Source organism: Colletes latitarsis, chromosome 7, assembly GCF_051014445.1.
Source record: "Colletes latitarsis isolate SP2378_abdomen chromosome 7, iyColLati1, whole genome shotgun sequence".
NCBI lineage: Eukaryota > Metazoa > Arthropoda > Insecta > Hymenoptera > Colletidae > Colletes > Colletes latitarsis.
This window is the reverse complement of record NC_135140.1, coordinates 22,381,506-22,399,562: the sequence shown is the minus strand read 5'-3', so window position 1 is coordinate 22,399,562 and position 18,057 is coordinate 22,381,506. Positions and strand designations below refer to the sequence as shown.

Genomic DNA, 18,057 nt, shown 5'->3' with positions numbered 1-18,057 from the left:
AGAGAGTATACATATACGTATGCGTGCGTGAGTGCGTGCGTGCGTGAATGCGTGCGTGCGTGCCCTCGTGTGTGTGCGAGGGAGAGAAAGGGACGTGGCGAAAGGATATGCACGAGAGGGAGAGAAAAGGAGAAACGGAAAAAAATAATTACCAACGTACTTACTACAGGTAAACTGGTTACTGTACCTGTTGTTGTTAAAAAACATTAAAAACACTCTTATTCCATGCTAACGCCGCTTAGCAATATCTTTTATTTTCATCCCTTTCCATCGACTATTCGGTAAATGATGATCGTCGACGGATCACGAAGCAATTCTCGAAAAATGATCTATCGCTTCGTAGCACTCGCGATCGGTTTTAATAGCTAAACGATATATTATCACGGATCGAGACGCGTCAAATAAATTCAATTAAACGGGGGAACAGGTGTTTGTGACACTCGATCGCCGACAACTTCTTCGTGCGTTCGAAAAATTCGCGGGTACGTGGAATTTCACGTAGACGGTATTATTATTATTATTATTATTATTATTATTATTATTATTATTACTACTAACGGAATACAATCTCTCGATGCAAACGTTTACGAATTTTTAAATAATTCGAAAAACGCTGATACCGTTGTTGTAAACCTGTAGTGAAATTTTCAAATAGACGCGCGCGGTATATCACACACCCCTCTACACTGTTGAATCGTATTTTTTCTGGTAAATGAATAGTATGTGATTATACGTGTAGTGTAAATTATGCGCCAAGATGCAGTTCGATCGATTTCTCGATGCATCGATGCGCGTGTTTGTACATACATATCTATACATACATATCTATACATACATACAGGGTGTTCGGCCACCCCTGGGAAAAATTTTAATAGAGGATTCTAGAGGCCAAAATAAGACGAAAATCAAGAATACCAATTTGTTGACGAAGGCCTCGTTAAAAAGTTATTAAAAAATTTCAAATTGTTCTAAAAAAATTATTTTTGGAAAAAAATTCGAAAAGGTGTGAAATTTTTGGGTGAAAAAAAAGACTTTCGAATCGTTTTGGAAAAATTATTTTCGGTTGCAGGAGTCAATTACAATCATTTTTGAAAAAATTCAGGACGAGCGGAACTTTAAACGTTAATAACTGTTTAACGAAGCCTTCATCAACAAATTGGTATTCTTGATTTTCGTCTTATTTTGGTCTCTAGAATCCCCCATTAAAATTTTTCCCAGGGGTGGCCAAACATCCTGTATACTATATACATATACATATACATATGTATGTATATGTATATGCATATATACTTATATATTATAAATATTAGCATCTCTTTGTCGTAGTTTATTCGCCCCCAGTTTGCGCCGTTGGCCGTATTTTCGAATCTATGTATACATCGTCGGTACTTCTAAACGAAAACCTATAAGACGTGTTTTCATCTACGACGAACACTTTCTATGTTTTTATGCAACCTGTTCTGAAACAAAGTATTATTTACGTAGACGGCCAGTGGCGTACATTGTAGGAATATGCGTTTTTCCCCCGCTCTTTCCTTACTTCCTTGGAGCTGTTTCGAACGAAGGTACCGCGAGCCAAAACGTAATTAACAAAGCATGAAAGTGCCGTGTATTTAACTTTCGATTCATAGGGATAACGAATAGTACTGCCGAATACGTGCGATTGTTCCTAACGAAACAAAAGAGAAAGGAAGAGAGACAGCATCGTTTGTATCACAACCAAGGGATTAAAAAAACTAGAGGTGAGTGACAATAAATCAGGGGCATTATTTTTCTATACTTGGTTTAGTGGAAATAATTTTCGCCCAACTGACGTTTCGTGACGTAGGATTACCGATGTAAAAAGCAACGACAGAATTTTATCTATTGAGAACAGGAAAAGGAAACATGTTCACACTTTCACACTTTCCCACACGTACACACATACACAGACGCGCACGCGAAATAGCCAAAGGTGCATATTCTAGGATACCTGTAGCGTGTATTATACCAGCTATTGCGAAATAAAAAAAAACAACGGGGTCTGTATCGAAAAGTTGTAACTGTAACGTTATTAGTTAATATTTGGTAGATGGTGTACGGTGAAAAGTAATTCTGTAAACTTTGTCGTACCTTTACTCGAGTTGATGGCATCCATCTGGAAGCCATGAACTCGAATACAGACTCGGGGGCCGAGACGAAAGCCTTAAATCTCAGTTTATCTTGTTTGTCGTATCGGTGTGTTTCTTCGATACAAAGTAGTTTGTCCAAGTATGCGAAGAAAGTAGGTTTTACTTGGATTCGATGTAACGAGCAAAACGTGTGTAATCTTTGAGGTGTATTGTTTGATGATTGGTGCAAGAGTAGCGAGACATTTTACCTGAAAGATGAAACGTTGAATTTAGAGAAACCGATTTTTTATTCGATCGGAAACGGCTCCCCTTTCCAATGGCTGTTACGAATTAATGGAACGTTCCATCGCTACGAAACGAGAGGTCCATCGATCGCATAAGAAATCGTTACATATTTTGATTGATGAATGTTCGATTTCTTTAAAAATACACGCGTGTACATGGAGCCATAGTTTCTCTCGAAATAAAAGCTAAATAGTTTGTTTCCTCGCGGTGGTGCCTTTATTTCCAAATATTTACAAAGAAAATTGCTGTAATAACGATAATCTAAGGAAATCGCTCCATGAATACGCAACGATCGAATAATTAATTGACTCTAACCTCCATGAGAAACCTGAAACCCTTGAATGATCAACTCTTTCGCAGCATCGTAGATACGTAGTTTCCTTTAACTTTCGAAACAACTTATACTTTTCTAGACATAGTGGCAGCTGATGTAATTAATGATAATAATTAGAGTCTGCGTAGAGAGATGTATTTTCGTCGAGAATCTCGACAGTGGTTAACCTGTAGGAACTAAAAGGAGGGGAGAAGGCATTGCACCCCGTTTCTGCAACGAATTTCCAAGAACGAGCGTATCACGTGTCGAAGTACAAAATTCGAAAGCGTATGCAGGATACTGAAGGAAAATGGGCATACCTTCGACGTCGATCCTGCGCGCGTCGTGAAACGACAGAAGGAAAGCTAAGTTTCCGTCGATTTTCTTAATCGTCCGAATGGACCACGCGATTCATTTATGACTAGATTAAAATATCGATTAAAGGATTTCTTCCCAGTTGTTTTGGCGAGCAGGACCGATCCAGAAGACGCGCTCAATTTTTAACAGCAACCTGTCGATCAACGACGATGTGGCCTAATCGAACGTGGGCGAAGAATTCATCACAGCGGAGAACGAAATTTATTTATCTGCGAAAGCAACAGGAAACAAAAGCCAATCTTAATATAGCACAGTGATGCAAATATCGTACGAAACTGTTTGCGTTCGTGAAAGTTTTCATCGATTAGCATTGTCAAGTTAGATTCCAGATTGAAAAATATTTTCGGCAAATGAAATTGCAAATCGTGCAAGAGATTATCATAGAAAATAATCCATAAACGAATTACGTTTTCTTTGAAATTTTAGAGGGAACGAATTTACGCGCGACCAGGCGTTACGAGAACTCTTAACTAATAGAAATTTTTCACCTTAAATCGTTCGTAAACTAACTTCCGTTTACGTTTCATTCGTTTATTGGAATCGATTAAGGGGCTCTTTAAGGAGAGCGAAGTCGCGGTCAAAAGCTAATTTACGAACGAATCGAAAATTTAAAATTGTTATTCGCGAATAAAGTTTTCTCGACTCTGTGCAGCGGCCGCTCGTTCGTATAGAGACACCCAAAGATGGACAATCTTTTCATCCAGATGGAAATTTCGAATAACAAATGCGTAGAACAAATCTTCGAAGAACGAGACTCGTTTAATGCACTGTACGTTCGCGAAGCGTTTTCCGCGACCCGAAAAATCGACATTTTCCAGGAAGGGGCAACACGGACGGCGAAGGATAAAGATTATAGGCCCTCGATCGTGCCTTCTTTTCATATCGCGAAACCTGAACAAGACAAAAAGCATGTTTCGTGACGCACGATTCGCGAGGGAAAAGAAAACGAGTGCGACCTATTTTCGTAGAAATCTTACAACGATGCTTTTCCGACATGTCGCGATTAAACTTATTTTGTTACGATAGTGGTAGCGATTAATCGACGCGATCCGATCGCCTCGAAATATAAGCAGGAAAGCGAAGGGATCGATGGACAGTGGATATACATATGTAGTAGGAGAAGAAAACGAATCGTGTTATTGTACAACGTTGCATATCGTTCGGCCTAACGAAGCTATGCGATGTGTGTTAGTGAGTCTAGGGGTAAGTCCTTTTGTATGTTTAATCGAGTACAAATCTGTATATATCGTGTATTAATATGGGTATTATTATACGTACGTGTACGAATTAGAAACGTAATCGCCGATATCGTCGCTCGCGAGATTTTCGATCGGCAAACGAAAGAATAGACTTGATGATACAACTCCCATCAAAGTTGGAGAATACAAACTATCTTTCCCAAAACCTATTCGCCTAACCGAAGTAGATTGTTTTGTTTGCTGGATCATAATCCTCCTGTGTATATAATCGCGTAAAGTCACTTATCGACGCGTGCAACGCGCGAAATACTATACCCGGTACGTTGAAAAAAGGATTGCATACACACGACGAGTGTGTTCTGCAGGCGCGCGGTGCACGCGTGAAAACGTGACTTCGGGAATGAAAAGTCTCGCGATATATCACGGTCGGCGTAAATTTCGAGGACAAGAAATTGAAGAGAAGCTCGCAGCATCCCAAAGAACGGAAGGAAAGAAGGAAGAATAATACGCAGCAAGCATGCACTGGCCCTTTCCCACGGGAAAACAAACAGACAAATGGAAATAAAAAATTACCGATTATTTATTTATGGACTAGAAAAGATTATTCGTAGCGTTACACAATTATTTTCGTACCTACCATTATTATTATTATTCTATACGTGTATTTCTACAGTTTCATATTGCAATCTACGAGTTCTTTTGTATGCACGGAAGCGTTATATCAGACGTCTCGTTAAAAAGCTGCTATGTCAGATATTCGAGGAATCACGGTCAGCCGAAAGGTCAGATCGTGTCGAAATGGTTGTTCCGAACAAAGCTAGCATATATCAATTTAGATCCAATTGTTATTATTCGACTTATAAAACTTGAACTTGGACCAAAATGCCGTGGGAAGAAAGAATAATTGGAAATAAAGCAGCATAAAACCGAGGAGAGTCGTCTTGCGTGGTTGTATTCCGGCAGACTTTCTGAAATGTCAGGAAGGAAATCGATAACGAGACCCCCGAAGGGTACGCGTTATGTACGCCCCTGACGACTAAATTGCGGCCGACCTGGGAGAAAAGCTAGTCCAGAAATTTCGTTGTATCCTTTTCCTTGATCCTAGCTGGAGAAATAGTAGCAAGAATATGGCGTTTAGATTTACCTCTCGTTCCCAAATCAGCTCGCGAGGGAAGAAAATGTCATCGAACCAGAAGGTCTAATGCGCCTGACGGGAAAACGATATTTGTAATTCGATAGCTTAAGTTTCCCGAGCGCGTTTCTATGTATATCCCGCTCCCCCCCACTTTATATATCGTACTCCATCGCGTAATAGCTGAGCGACACGAGAAGACAGCCGGGCATATTTTCACCCCAAAGACGCGAGTCTGGGGAACGAGGGACATTTACACGCATCTTCCGCGTTGCTCGTTTCACCCTATGCCTCGCGATCTATACTTTCATCCCCTGAACCACCGCGATCCAAAAACGGCAAAAAAGAAAATAAATTTATTAAGCGTAACAGTTTTCTCGCGTTTCGGTCGGAGATGTATCGCGAAGATCGCGCTCGACTCTAGAGAATGAAATATACAGGTCACCGATGCCGACCGACGAACGTAAAAAACACGGCGAACAAAGAAAAAATATTCCTTTGTCCACGCGTAAATGATTCCTCTGGTTTGATTTCTTTCCATCTTTCACCCTTCGTTCTTACCTATCCGCTGTGGGAGGAACAATCGTGGCCGGAAACGCGGTCACGCGATCCAACAATCGCGAACAATGATGTTTGTTTATTCATCTTTCACGCACGATGGAAAATACAGACCGGATGTTATTGCTGCTTAAATTACGATTACAGAGGTAAGTGAAGATTCTATTACGTTTACGCGTCTTTGCACGTTAGTTTTACCAAAGGGTCGATTCGCAGTTAGCTATCGTGCCAAATTCGACGAGTCGGTGATTGATCGGTCGATCGAGTTATCGTTATTTTTATCACAACTTATCGATACATTGACTTGGCATAAAATTGCATTAGGTACTCGAGCGGATCGCTGATCGTAAGTAACCTTCGTTTGCGAAACGCTATTAGTTTAAGGGGAAAGTAGAGCAATTCATAAGGGTGGTTAGCCACCTCGTTCGCGCGATTTATCGTGCATTTCTATTTGCCGGATCCAAGTAATTTGCCATGGATTCGATTTTGAATCGTTCGTCCCCTTGAGCATGCTTTAATTTTCAATTTTCGTTGAAAAAAATGAATTCTTTTCGGCCAAAGGACTACGTTCGAGACCACCTAATATTCCGTGAACGTCGGTCTAGGGAGCTTTTCGCGGATTTCTTTATCACTTTACCGCCGTGAACCATTCAATATAGCAGGGCTGCATTATGTAGCGAGTTGGACAAGCTCCTCTCTCGGAAAAGGGAAGGAAAAGCAAAAGGAGAGAAAAGAAGGTTGAACGAATAAAGTACATCGGTTGCATGTCTCGCATTTCAACCACCGAAGCTGCTAAAGCTCGTAAATTCTCGATTCTCGAGTCGAGCATCGACATTTCGACGCTGTCGACCGCGGGGTGACGTCGCGTTAATAAGGGTTCTGTAATCGGTCGGCATTTATTTAGAAAAAGGAAGACTCGTTTGCACTAGCAGGGTAGAAACGGTATCTTGTCCTGTAATTTTGAAACATTTATACGGAGAAACGTGAACGGAAGCAGAATACGAGGTCCAGACGGTCCGCCGCCGCGTACCGTACCTTCTGCATCGTCGAAATGCACATTCGTGGTAACTTGTTTCAGACTGCTGATAAATAGTTGACCCGAGACCGACTCGGAAGGAAAGAAGGGTAGCCAAGAGACACTCGGCGCAAGTACGCAGGTAAAGGACGACCGTCGGGGTAAAGAGATATGGAGCTTAAATCTTTGATGTGTTTGGGCTCGGCCGGCTGGCTACCCGTTTCGCGAAAGAACGCCAAGGTTATTCTTCCTCTGTTTTCACAGGTAACCTGGGTGTCGGTTTATCGTTAACTATTGTACGTCGCCGTCCGTCTACGTTAATAAACATATTACGCAAACTACCAAATTACCTAAATAAATGTTAACAGGGAAGAATTTGAGCTTAGTTTAATAGAAATTCACTGGAGAAACGAAGCTGGTGAAATGAAAAGAAAAGTAAGTATGGCATTGGTGGCGCGAGAGTAATCGGGCGCACGAAGGTCATTTGTAAAACACGCGCGACATTTGACCTCTACAGAAATTCTTGGGGCTTAAGAACAAGAGGAAAGAAAACGGTCGGCCGAGCCTCTCTCGTATCTTTGGTTCGGAAGCACCGCCTCTGTTGCTTTAAAAATAAACTTAGCCAAGAATATTGCCCCTGCCGGCTGGTGTACATCACATTCGGAATTGCGCTCTTATCTCGATTAACACTCGCGTCAGTTAGGATGTACATATATTTTACGCTAATTAATTAAAAATCTCAAGACTGTAAAGAGCTGATTCAGCATTATCGAGAAACTCAAGTATCCCCCATTCCTGTTGGAATTTGTTCTAGGTTCGTGTACGGAAAGAATCTATGGACCTAAAGAGGTAAAGAGGGGGGGAGGGTGCAAATAGGTAAACTTTGAAAGCTTTCACGGTGCAATTTTTTTCTGTAAATCACCAAAGTCATAAACATCCCTGTCGACGTGTACGCGTTCCAGTCAGCAGCGTATACTCGTCACCGAAAGTCCGTCCGGCTCCCCCCTCGTCTTTCATCCAATGGCCTTGTGCTTACAGTATCGATCACCACGTGGCCACCCAGTTGATTCTGTACGCTCAGCCTGATCCTTCGGTGGCCTCCCGGAACGGGGAGTGCCGCCCCCGCGTACCTCTACAGGCCGATACAAAATCGAATCCACCCTCCTGGTTTTCTCCTTTGGCTATTCTACCGCATGCTTTCGATCGGCTCGAGACGCGCCTCCTTTCGTTTCCTCCTTTCTTTTTCTGGCTTAGCATGGATCGTGTTTGTTGCAAATTCAAATTTACCACACGTTCGACAAAAAAAGGATAAATTCAACAACGCGCGCTTTTAAAGTTTCTCTAAAAAAGTACGTTTCGATTGCACGAGCTTACTCCATGTCCATGTATTTATTACACGCGATAAATACACACGGTCGACCATCTGTCGTACGCTTTTAAGTAGAAAGCTCGAATATAATCTGGCTAGTACAGTAGATAGATTGTGCAACTAGTCAGCCTTCTTATCTTCCGTATTTCCAAGAACATACTCGATATACATACTTGGAATAACGTAGTTACCTTTTGTACTTTACTCTGTAGCTAATCTATCTTTAATATTTAAATCGATGTATTCCGTATTTATGCGAGCTTTTAGTCGCTCGTGTTACAACTTGTATAAAACTTTTACAGAATAAAACAAATCTTCCGAGATGAACGAGACATCTATGTATACAGTGTATATGTATATGAACGTATACATATAAGTGCGGTATTCAAGTAAATGTAAATCGAAGGACGTATTCGTTCAAAGTACACGATAAGCGTTGGGACGCGCTTATTGGAAATCGTAATATGTAAGTACACGATACGATAAGTAACCTCCGAACACGATAAATTTCTTACGTCTACGGGCCAATGATTGCTAACATTTCGATCCAATTTTTCATTATTATTCGATAGCGTGTCATACTATTTTATAGTGTTTCGAAAGGGTATTTATAAGTATATATGTTCGTGCAAAATAATTAACATTCTTACCGACCAATTCTTCTTGAGTTTGTCGACAGAATACAAATCGAACTTTGGCAAATTCGTGGTATATGGGGGACGCGATAAGAAACACGATGGTACTCTTAAACGGCCAACCACCATACTTCTTTCGTCTGCAAACAACGGAAATTAAACGTACGGTAATTTTTAACGTGCTTGCATAAAACACGTAAAAGGTAATAGATCGCAAACTACGAGCGATTAATTAATAACTCACCGAAAAATCTCAACAAGAGAAAAGGTCCTGCCAACTTTTACAGTTTATGAATGCGTCGTCAAGGATTGTTTGATTCTCATTTGTCAAGCATACCTCTTCTGTCGGAATTATCCTCGTCAAGACGAGTAGCTTGACAATATTTCTTTAAATCGAGTAATTCTTTATGTATATGTATATTTTGTAAACAAATTTTTAAACCGAACCTGATAGAAAAACATCGAGAATACAGTATACAAATGATTACCATTCAGTGATATATTTGTTGTTAGGAACTTAAAAAGACTTTGGATGTCGAATACCTACGAAGCCACGACGTAGACAAAGTTATTCGAGAATTTCAAATATTTGGAACTTGTACTACTCTCTTATGTTTTTACTCTTCAAATATAAATTCTCTCTCCCCCCCCCCCCCTCCCCCCTTAATTCTGCAGCGTTAACAAAACGTTCGACGGCTGTCAGTGAGAACCGCTGACATTGGAAAATCCTCGAGTTGCTCGTGAACGAAATACACGAAAACAAAAAGTTTTTCAAAGGCGAAACGGAAGATTAACGCGCAAAGAAAAATAGGAGAAAGGCGTACTCCGTTTGTTTAACTATTTCTAGCATTAGTTTCTGTCAAGGTAACGCAAAAAAAAGAGGTGAAAAGAAGACAGCACGTTATCTACCCCGTACTAGAGAAACAACATACCGTATTTATCTGACCTCGCGTGTTTACTTGTTCGGGACAATGGGAGTCGACTTCCGACGACTACCAGGAGACGGAGTTGTCACGTTGATCAGCTTGTGACAGCTTGCCCAGAACTTTTGCCAATCGCTTTGCCTAAAAGAGATCCGGGAGGCTTGCGCTAGCGATTTCGCGAAATTAATGTCGTGGGTCGACGAGAGAAGGGAGAGGCTGACAGTCCGGGGAGTAGGTGAAAGTGAGAACCGTCCGCGGACATAACCTAAAAATAAGCTGTATACGCGGCTGATCGTACATTTCCTACCAATTTACAGCGATGTTCTACCGCTTTTAGGAAATCGTCTGACATGATCGTACCCAAGTGTTGCCTTTTTAATGAATGACTTGTCGGGAACGGAGCTAGCAACGGGAAAAATATGGAAACTTGTAACGAAGGGGGTAACCGGACTCCGTCTGTCACTACGGTAATGCGAAAAAGTTGGCCTGAACTGAGAGGCGTTGTTAGCGATCTACGCAGAAAATTGTCCGGAGTATCAACCGGCTCTGTGCCTGGATCTATAACGTTTCGATCCTTACCCGATGGACGGTAAGAAACATTTTTCGAATTCAAACCTAACCTCTTCGATCTAACGTTATTTACATACTTTATTTTATACGTACGGTTTCGTTGAAATCATTCTACGATACCGTCTACAGAATGGACATTTCAATTATCCTAAATCTTTCAGGACCAGAATATATTTCCTGTGTAGTCCAAGCAACGGATGGGAGACTACTCTATTGTACGTGGACATTGCGCATTCCGATCATGCCAACGGATATCGTCTTCACTGGCAACCTGTGATAGAAGCAAATTTTCAAACGTACCATAATCTTTCCTATAACAAATTTCTTTTAAACTCTTTTTTGCAATTTTGCCACGTTATTTTGTTGGCTTACAGAGTATCGAGCACCAAAAGATTGTCCAGAGAAGAACAACTGCTGTGGGAAAGGAAAAGATTAGCGACATGGGGCATCACTAGCTATGAAATTCATCCGGACAGTGGAAAATTAGTTTTCCCAGCTGCGAGCAGTCTTTATCAATGTATAGACACAGGATTTATGGTATTTTTTGGACATTGTTTGCTTTTATCGAGAATTAAAACAGTAAGAAATAAAAATATTCATGTACCAGGCAGGACCTCTTTTTCCATCCGAGATTCGCATGTCGACGTCAGGTGCAAAATTATGTCCACAAATTTGTCCATGGAATAATGCGTTAATTGCTCATACGTGTTCGGGGGATCTATACCTGTCCCATAGTATCACCGGTTCTTCGGTAAGATTAACCCATTCGAGAAAGGGTGGGCGAAACTTAGCGGACGATCCTCTTACTGCCGGAACTCCTTCTTATGTAATGCAAGAAGAATTTACTAGGTGTGTAGTACAGTAATACCATATTCATATTCTCAAAGTAAAATGCCGTTGTTTATTTAGGTATATTGGTTATTGGTGGCAGCCAAAATCCAACGACGGTGTTTATAGAATAGTGTACGAAGAAGTTGACGAAAGCGACGTAAAAATATTTTGCTTTCCTTCTACGTCAAATTCCGAGGAAATAGACGAATTTAGGTTTCCTAGAGCCGGTACATCCAATGCCAGGAGTAACCTTAAAATGGTGCAGTTCCGGTTGACGGAAACGTTACAAATCGTTGACACTGAAATATTGGAGCTACAATATCCGTTGCACATTTTGTTTCCATGGATGGAATACATGGTGAGAGTGGGGTGGACGCCCGATGCGCAATAGTAAGTTAGAAAGAAATGTTTCGCATTCGCTACGCTCGTTACAATTATCATTTCCGTAATGTTTTGTATAAATATAGTGTCTGGGTCCAGCTGTTGGATAGAAAACAACAAAAGCTTGAGTTGGTTTTATTATCGATAGATAATTTTTGCGAGCCACCCCCAAACATGTATAATTCCGAAAATCACTTTACGCCGTCATCGGCGAGCGTTCAAGTCATATATTCCGAGCAGAGTCCGATTTGGATCAATATTAACGATCTCCTCTATTTTTTACCATCCGACGATTCAACGGAAGTAAAGTTCCTTTGGGGTAGCGAGGAATCTGATTTTAGACACCTATATCTCATAACGTCTAGTATAGCAGGTGAAGCAATAACGAATACTCTTCGAAAGCAACGTATTAGCTTTTAAATCGACGACCCTTTTCTTGTATTTTGTTAGTAGGTTTAACCAACGAAACGGAAGAACCTTTGGATAGAATGGATAGCATTTTTTTGCAACCTAGAGTTACTTCTAAAGTTGCTTTAACCCAAGGAGATTGGGAAGTGTTAGGTAAAAAATTGTGGGTGGACGAAACCAACTCTATCGTCTATTTTTGTGGATTACGCGAAGGTCCGTTAGAGCAACATGTTTATGCTGTGTCCCTTCGTCGCCCGCTTGAGATAAGGTTGCTCACAAGGCCGGGTTACAGTTACAACAGTATATATTTTAATAAGGAATGCACAATGCTAGTAACGGTTTACAGCTCCATCAAAACGCTACCCACTTGTCAAGTATGATTCCTTCATAAAAGTGCAAGTTGGAACAATATTTCTGACAATCCTTTTTTCTAGGTATTTAAAATATCGCTAACCGATTGGACAGTGGAAAGTATTTCTTTAACTCCCGTAGGTTATTTATTGGAACCATCGACGCCTGAATCGGAATTATTTGCTCCAGAAATTTATACGCATAAAATATCGTCCGGCGATTCAATTTATTCTATGATATTTAAACCACATAATTTCCAACCCGGTGTCAAATATCCTACAATATTAAACGTTTACGGTGGTCCCGAAGTACAACTAGTATCGAATACGTTTAAAGTAAGTGTTTACAAAAATGCAACAGAAACAGATCCTAACCTATTTTAACGTCATTTATTCGCATACATATTTTATGTAGGGAATGAGGCATTTGAGAATGCACATGTTAGCTGCCCAAGATTATTGCGTAGTATTAATTGATTCTCGTGGTTCGCACCATAGAGGTTTAATATTTGAAAGCCATTTGCAACACAGAATGGGCACCGTCGAATTGAACGATCAGGTCGAAGTATTGAAGTGGTTAGCGGAAACTACCGGTTACATTGACCTAAATCGCGTAGCCTTACACGGCTGGTCTTACGGAGGATATTTGAGCCTTATGGGTCTAATACAATATCCTGAAGTATTCAAGGTATTATTTTTTTTGTTTTTTGTTTATGTTCTCCAAATTATTAATATGCACACGATCATGTTTCTTTAATGCTTTGAACAAAAATTTTCAGCTGGCTATCGCCGGTGCACCAGTTACGTCTTGGAATTTTTACGATACCGGATATACCGAACGTTACATGGATTTGCCTCAAAATAATCCTCCTGGTTATATAACTGGTTCAATTTTAACGTACGTGGATAAATTTCCCGACGAAGAAAACAGATTATTGATCATTCACGGACTCATAGACGAAAATGTACACTTTTTCCATACAAGTCAGTTGATTAACGCTCTTGTAAAGTCTGGAAAACCATACGAGCTGCAAGTTTACCCCAACGAAAGACACAGTCTTAGAAGTTTAGATGCTAGTAAACATTACGAAACTACGCTATTATCGTTCTTACAAAATCATTTGTGAATTATTTTTATTTTTATTTTTTTTTTTTTTTTTCTCAATTATACACAGTTTCAGCGGTAAAACGTTGGTTAAAACAAGATTTTAACAGTTTAAGTGACTGCCATTACTTTATGTATATACATGAAAGAAATTAAAAATTGTTCGTTGTATCCTTGAGTTCGCGATGGTATTGCCTAACACGTAATGTTTACCTTGGGCTTTGCATAAACCAGAATTAAAAGTAAACGATGTTACGATTTTTCAACAAAAGTCACAACAAGTTCCGAGTGTAAACGAAAAGACCTTTGTCCGCCAATGGAACTAACAAATAATACAACAAATTTATATACGTATGCATATGTATGCAAGCATGCATCTAATTCAAGTGCTATATACCATGGTACGTAACCATCGTGAAACTTACCGATAACACAATACGCAGCCTTTTTAACGAGCTACCATAGAATTTTACTATAATAAGGTTAATTGTTACTTTTTTTAAGAAAATGGACAATACTCGTAACTCCTTTGTACATATATACATACGCGTCATTAGATCTGCATAAATAACTTCAGAATTGCCCTTTAATTGTACTTACAACACATTCATAGTCTTTATTAGAAATATACTTGTGGCTGTCACCATTTTACGTTTGACTATGTACATACGCGCGAGCAATCATTCACGTTTTTACAATAAATATTAATGAAAAGTATTTACACTATTTTACCACTATAAATAAATTATACATCCGATCGACGACTACTCGTAGATAAATAAATTTATTATTTAATATTTTGTTAGCATTTATTAGTTGTGCTAAGGAATTTTACGGGCATAGAAATAAAAATGTATAGAAATTAATTTCACATTTTATTACGCAAGTAGATATACATTACTACGTACTGCTTCTGCCCGTTTTAGTTTTCTGATTTAAGAACCTGTAAAGATATTTTATTCTCTTATGCAATTCCTTCCATTTCGTTGGTCTCGCTATCGGAAATACACCGTGTTGCAACATTTTACGCTTCCTAATTAATACCATAAATTCGTTGCCTCTTACGCCTCTTAACCAAGAAGGTACATTGTACAAAATTTTTGTCGGATGAAGATTATCAGAACCTAAAATGTCTATGTAATCATTTTGACCAAACAATGCTTTCCTCTCGATCCACGGATTCGTTGGCCTATATATTGGTATAGGAAGCTTTGCATCACTGTTACGAGGTAAAAGTCCTCTCATATCAATAGGATCTACGTAACCAAAACGTCGTACCAGAGGACCTTTTTTTAACTTGTCCGCGTGATAGCGAAATCGTACAGATGTTACTTGTGGAGTCCATGCATTGATTGTTGTGCGTATCGCATTTACGAGCCACGCCATGCTACGTATCAATAATCGACACTGTTAGTATCACTTGCAATATTACTGTGTAATATTTAACATAACCTCATTTTTTACACAACGCACTTACGTTTAGACATAAAATACTTTGATTCGTATGAAATTTACCTTTTTTGTGTTATACTAATTAAGACGTACCGTGGTACAATTGCAATTTATAATTTAAACTTGTACGACGCGTTAAAAAACCGTATTCTTATACATCACGTGCGTTACCAGACGACAGACCGGTCAGAGATGCCAGAAAGGCACCGAAGGTGCTCTCTCACACTATGTCTTATCACGCGTACGTGAGTTCGTGGAGTTTCGGAAACCCGACAAAGGCAAAATGACGCATGCCCTCTTTCTCGATTCTCCGAAGTTGCCCGAAGTAAGTTCGGACCGTCTCGTGGGACTCGAGAGAGAAAGGCTGACATTTGCCTTCTCGCATTTGAACAACTAATATCCGACCTCCCGTCAACAGGTCTCCACTGGCTTCTGCTGACCGCTGCTGACCACTCCTGGAATTTCTGACAACGTATAACGATTACGACTGGCTACTGTTAGTCTTTCCCAACCTCTGCTGACCGCTGCTGACCACCGCTTATATTTCTGACAACGTATAACCATTACTACTGACTTCTGCCTGCCACCGCTGGACTCTGTTGATCGCTACCGACCACTCTTGATACTTCTGACAACGTATAACGATTACAACTTGCTACTGCCTACCCCTGCTGGACTCTGCTTGCCACTGCTTGCCACTGCTAGCCTCTGCTGACCACAGCTGGCCACCCCTGATGCTTCCGACAACGTATAACGATTACTACTTGTTACTGCTTGTCCCTGCTGGACTCTGCTTGCCTCTGCATGCCTCTGCTGGCCTCTGTTGGCCTCTGCTGACCGCTGCTGACCACTGCTGACCACCGCTTATATTTCTGGCAACGTACAACGATTACTACTGGCTACTGCCACCCTCTGCTGACCTCTGCCAACATCTCCCGACGTCAGCTGACCATCGCTGACCACTGCTGACCACTGCTGACCGTTGCTGACAAATTCTGACACGATGTAATATAATATAATATGTTTATATGTATTAAAGTTTTGTATAATGTAAATCTATGGCAATAAATGATATAATTTCAAAGAATTCTATGTCTTCTCATCATTTTTTACTCCTCCTTCCCTGTCCAAATTTCGAATTCCTGGAAATGACGTCATTTCTAAGAATTCCTGAAAAATCTCGGATCCCTGAAACTTACCGGCGTCCCTGAAACTTCTCGGACTCCCTGAAATTTCCAAGAAGTTTCAGGCAGCAGCTAAAATTCCGGCCTGAATTTTTCGACAAAAATTTTAAAAAGCCGTTACGTAATATTACGTAACATTACGTAATAGCTCTTCAAAATTTTTCGCGGCCGGAATTTTTCGGCAAAAATTACGTAATATTACGTAACATTATATAATATTACGTAACATTACGTAATAGGTCTTCAAAATTTCTCGCGGCCGGAATTTTTCGGCAAAAATTACGTAATGTTACGTAACATTATGTAATATTACGTAACATTACGCAATAGGTCTTCAAAATTTCTCGCGGCCGGAATTTTTCGGCAAAAATTACGTAATGTTACGTAACATTATGTAATATTACGTAACATTACGTAATAGATCTTCAAAATTTCTCGCGGCCGGAATTTTTCGGCAAAAATTACGTAATATTACGTAACATTATGTAATATTACGTAATATTACGTAATAGCTCTTTAAAATTTTTGCCGAAAAATTCAGGCCGGTATTTTTGCTGTTGCCTGAAGCTTCTTGGAAATTTCAGGGATTCCGAGAAGTTTCAGGGACGCCGGTAAGTTCCAGGAATTCGCAAAAATTCCTGGCGGCGGGAAATTTGAAATCTTTCCGGGGAACTTGGAAAATTTTAAAAGATTCGGAGTGTCTTATAACTAAGGGAATGATTTCGATAGGAAAAGAAGGGTAAAAATGATGAGAACACATAGAATTCTTTGAAATTATAACATTTATTGCCATAGATTTACAATATACAACACTTTAATACATATAAACATATTATATTATATTACATCGTGTCAGAATTTGTCAGCAACGGTCAGCAGTGGTCAGCAGTGGTCAGCGATGGTCAGCTGACGTCGGGAGATGTTGGCAGAGGTCAGCAGAGGGTGGCAGTAGCCAGTAGTAAACGTTGTACGTTACCAGAAATATAAACGGTGGTCAGCAGTGGTCAGCAGAGACGAGCAGAGGCATGCAGTGGCAAGCAGAGATCAGCAGGGGCGAACAGTAGCATGTAGTAATTGTTATACGATGTCAGAAGCATCAGGGGTGGTCAGCAGTGTTCAGCAGAGACCAGCAAAGGCATGCACGGGCAAGCAGAAACCTGCAAAAGCAAGCAGAGACTTGTAGGGGCATGCAGTAGTAAGTATTAATCGTTATACATTGTCAGAAATACCTGCGGTGGTCAGTAGCGTTCGGCAGAGGCCAGGAAAGTTCAGCAGAGAGAAGCACACGCTGACAGAGATCAGCAAAGACCAACAGAGGTAAGCAGAAGTCAGTAGTAATCGTTATACGTTGTCACAAGCATCAGTAGTGGTCCGCAAAGGCCAGCGGAGACCAGCAGTGGCAAGCAGTGGCAAGCAGAGACCAGCAGGGGCAAGCAGTAACAAGTAGTAATCGTTATACGTTGTCAGAAGTATCAGGAGTGGTTTGCAGTGGTCAGTAGAGGCCAGCGGAGGCAGGAAGAAACTTCTTACGAAGGAGGAGATGTGTTGTATCTCTTCCTGTCAAATGGAATGCCATTAGCAATGCTTTTGGGCGCGTATATCTGTTACAGGATTTGAATAATGAGAGATAAACTTTTTTTTGTAATATAAACATTTTTCTTATTCAAACGTATGTTCTTACATTTACACAGTACAAAAAATTATACTCAGACCTGCCGGCCCGCGGTTCATAATTGCTATGACTGGGGGCGGCCGGTGGTGGTGGTGGGGAACTTTTTGGGGGTGGATAGGTTTCGATAGGAGCTAAGGGCTGTACAATTTGTCTCGTTATCCATTCCACTCCGCCCCCAATACACGG

The 18,057-nt window shown here is 40.4% G+C and overlaps 3 protein-coding genes across 8 annotated transcripts in view; 1 reads left to right on the top strand and 2 right to left on the bottom strand.

Annotated features, from left to right (window-relative positions):
• Positions 1-10,090, bottom strand: part of LOC143344073 (uncharacterized) — a 46,952-nt gene extending 36,862 nt beyond the window's left edge. The window contains exons 1-3 of the mRNA XM_076769695.1: positions 9,928-10,090; positions 9,240-9,442; positions 9,011-9,135 (exon numbers count right to left, since the gene is read on the bottom strand). Of these exons, the coding sequence (XP_076625810.1) occupies positions 9,011-9,124 (114 nt within the window). The 5' untranslated portion in view covers positions 9,125-9,135; positions 9,240-9,442; positions 9,928-10,090. The remainder of the gene's footprint in view (positions 1-9,010; positions 9,136-9,239; positions 9,443-9,927) is intronic.
• On the top strand, positions 9,673-13,734 carry LOC143344065 (dipeptidyl peptidase 9). Of its 5 annotated transcripts, none has more exons than XM_076769665.1 (11): positions 9,673-10,149; positions 10,256-10,507; positions 10,650-10,784; positions 10,863-11,025; positions 11,096-11,337; positions 11,398-11,709; positions 11,787-12,073; positions 12,151-12,482; positions 12,543-12,794; positions 12,874-13,146; positions 13,238-13,734. In XM_076769665.1, the coding sequence occupies exons 2-11, from the start codon at positions 10,338-10,340 to the stop codon at positions 13,583-13,585; spliced, it is 2,514 nt and encodes an 837-aa protein (XP_076625780.1). In that variant the 5' UTR covers positions 9,673-10,149; positions 10,256-10,337; the 3' UTR covers positions 13,586-13,734. The 5 variants fall into 5 exon arrangements, with proteins under 5 accessions (XP_076625780.1, XP_076625777.1, XP_076625779.1 ...); XM_076769662.1 differs by having other exon boundaries at positions 9,673-10,159; XM_076769664.1 differs by having other exon boundaries at positions 9,673-10,159; positions 10,236-10,507.
• Positions 13,735-14,419: 685 nt separating this feature from the next.
• Positions 14,420-15,239, bottom strand: Mrpl51 (mitochondrial ribosomal protein L51). Of its 2 annotated transcripts, none has more exons than XM_076769694.1 (2): positions 15,079-15,239; positions 14,420-14,950 (listed from the first exon to the last, which is right to left on the bottom strand). In XM_076769694.1, the coding sequence occupies exon 2, from the start codon at positions 14,947-14,949 to the stop codon at positions 14,464-14,466; it is 486 nt and encodes a 161-aa protein (XP_076625809.1). In that variant the 5' UTR covers position 14,950; positions 15,079-15,239; the 3' UTR covers positions 14,420-14,463. The 2 variants fall into 2 exon arrangements, with proteins under 2 accessions (XP_076625809.1, XP_076625808.1); XM_076769693.1 differs by having other exon boundaries at positions 15,041-15,226.
• Between the last annotated feature and the right edge of the window lie 2,818 nt (positions 15,240-18,057).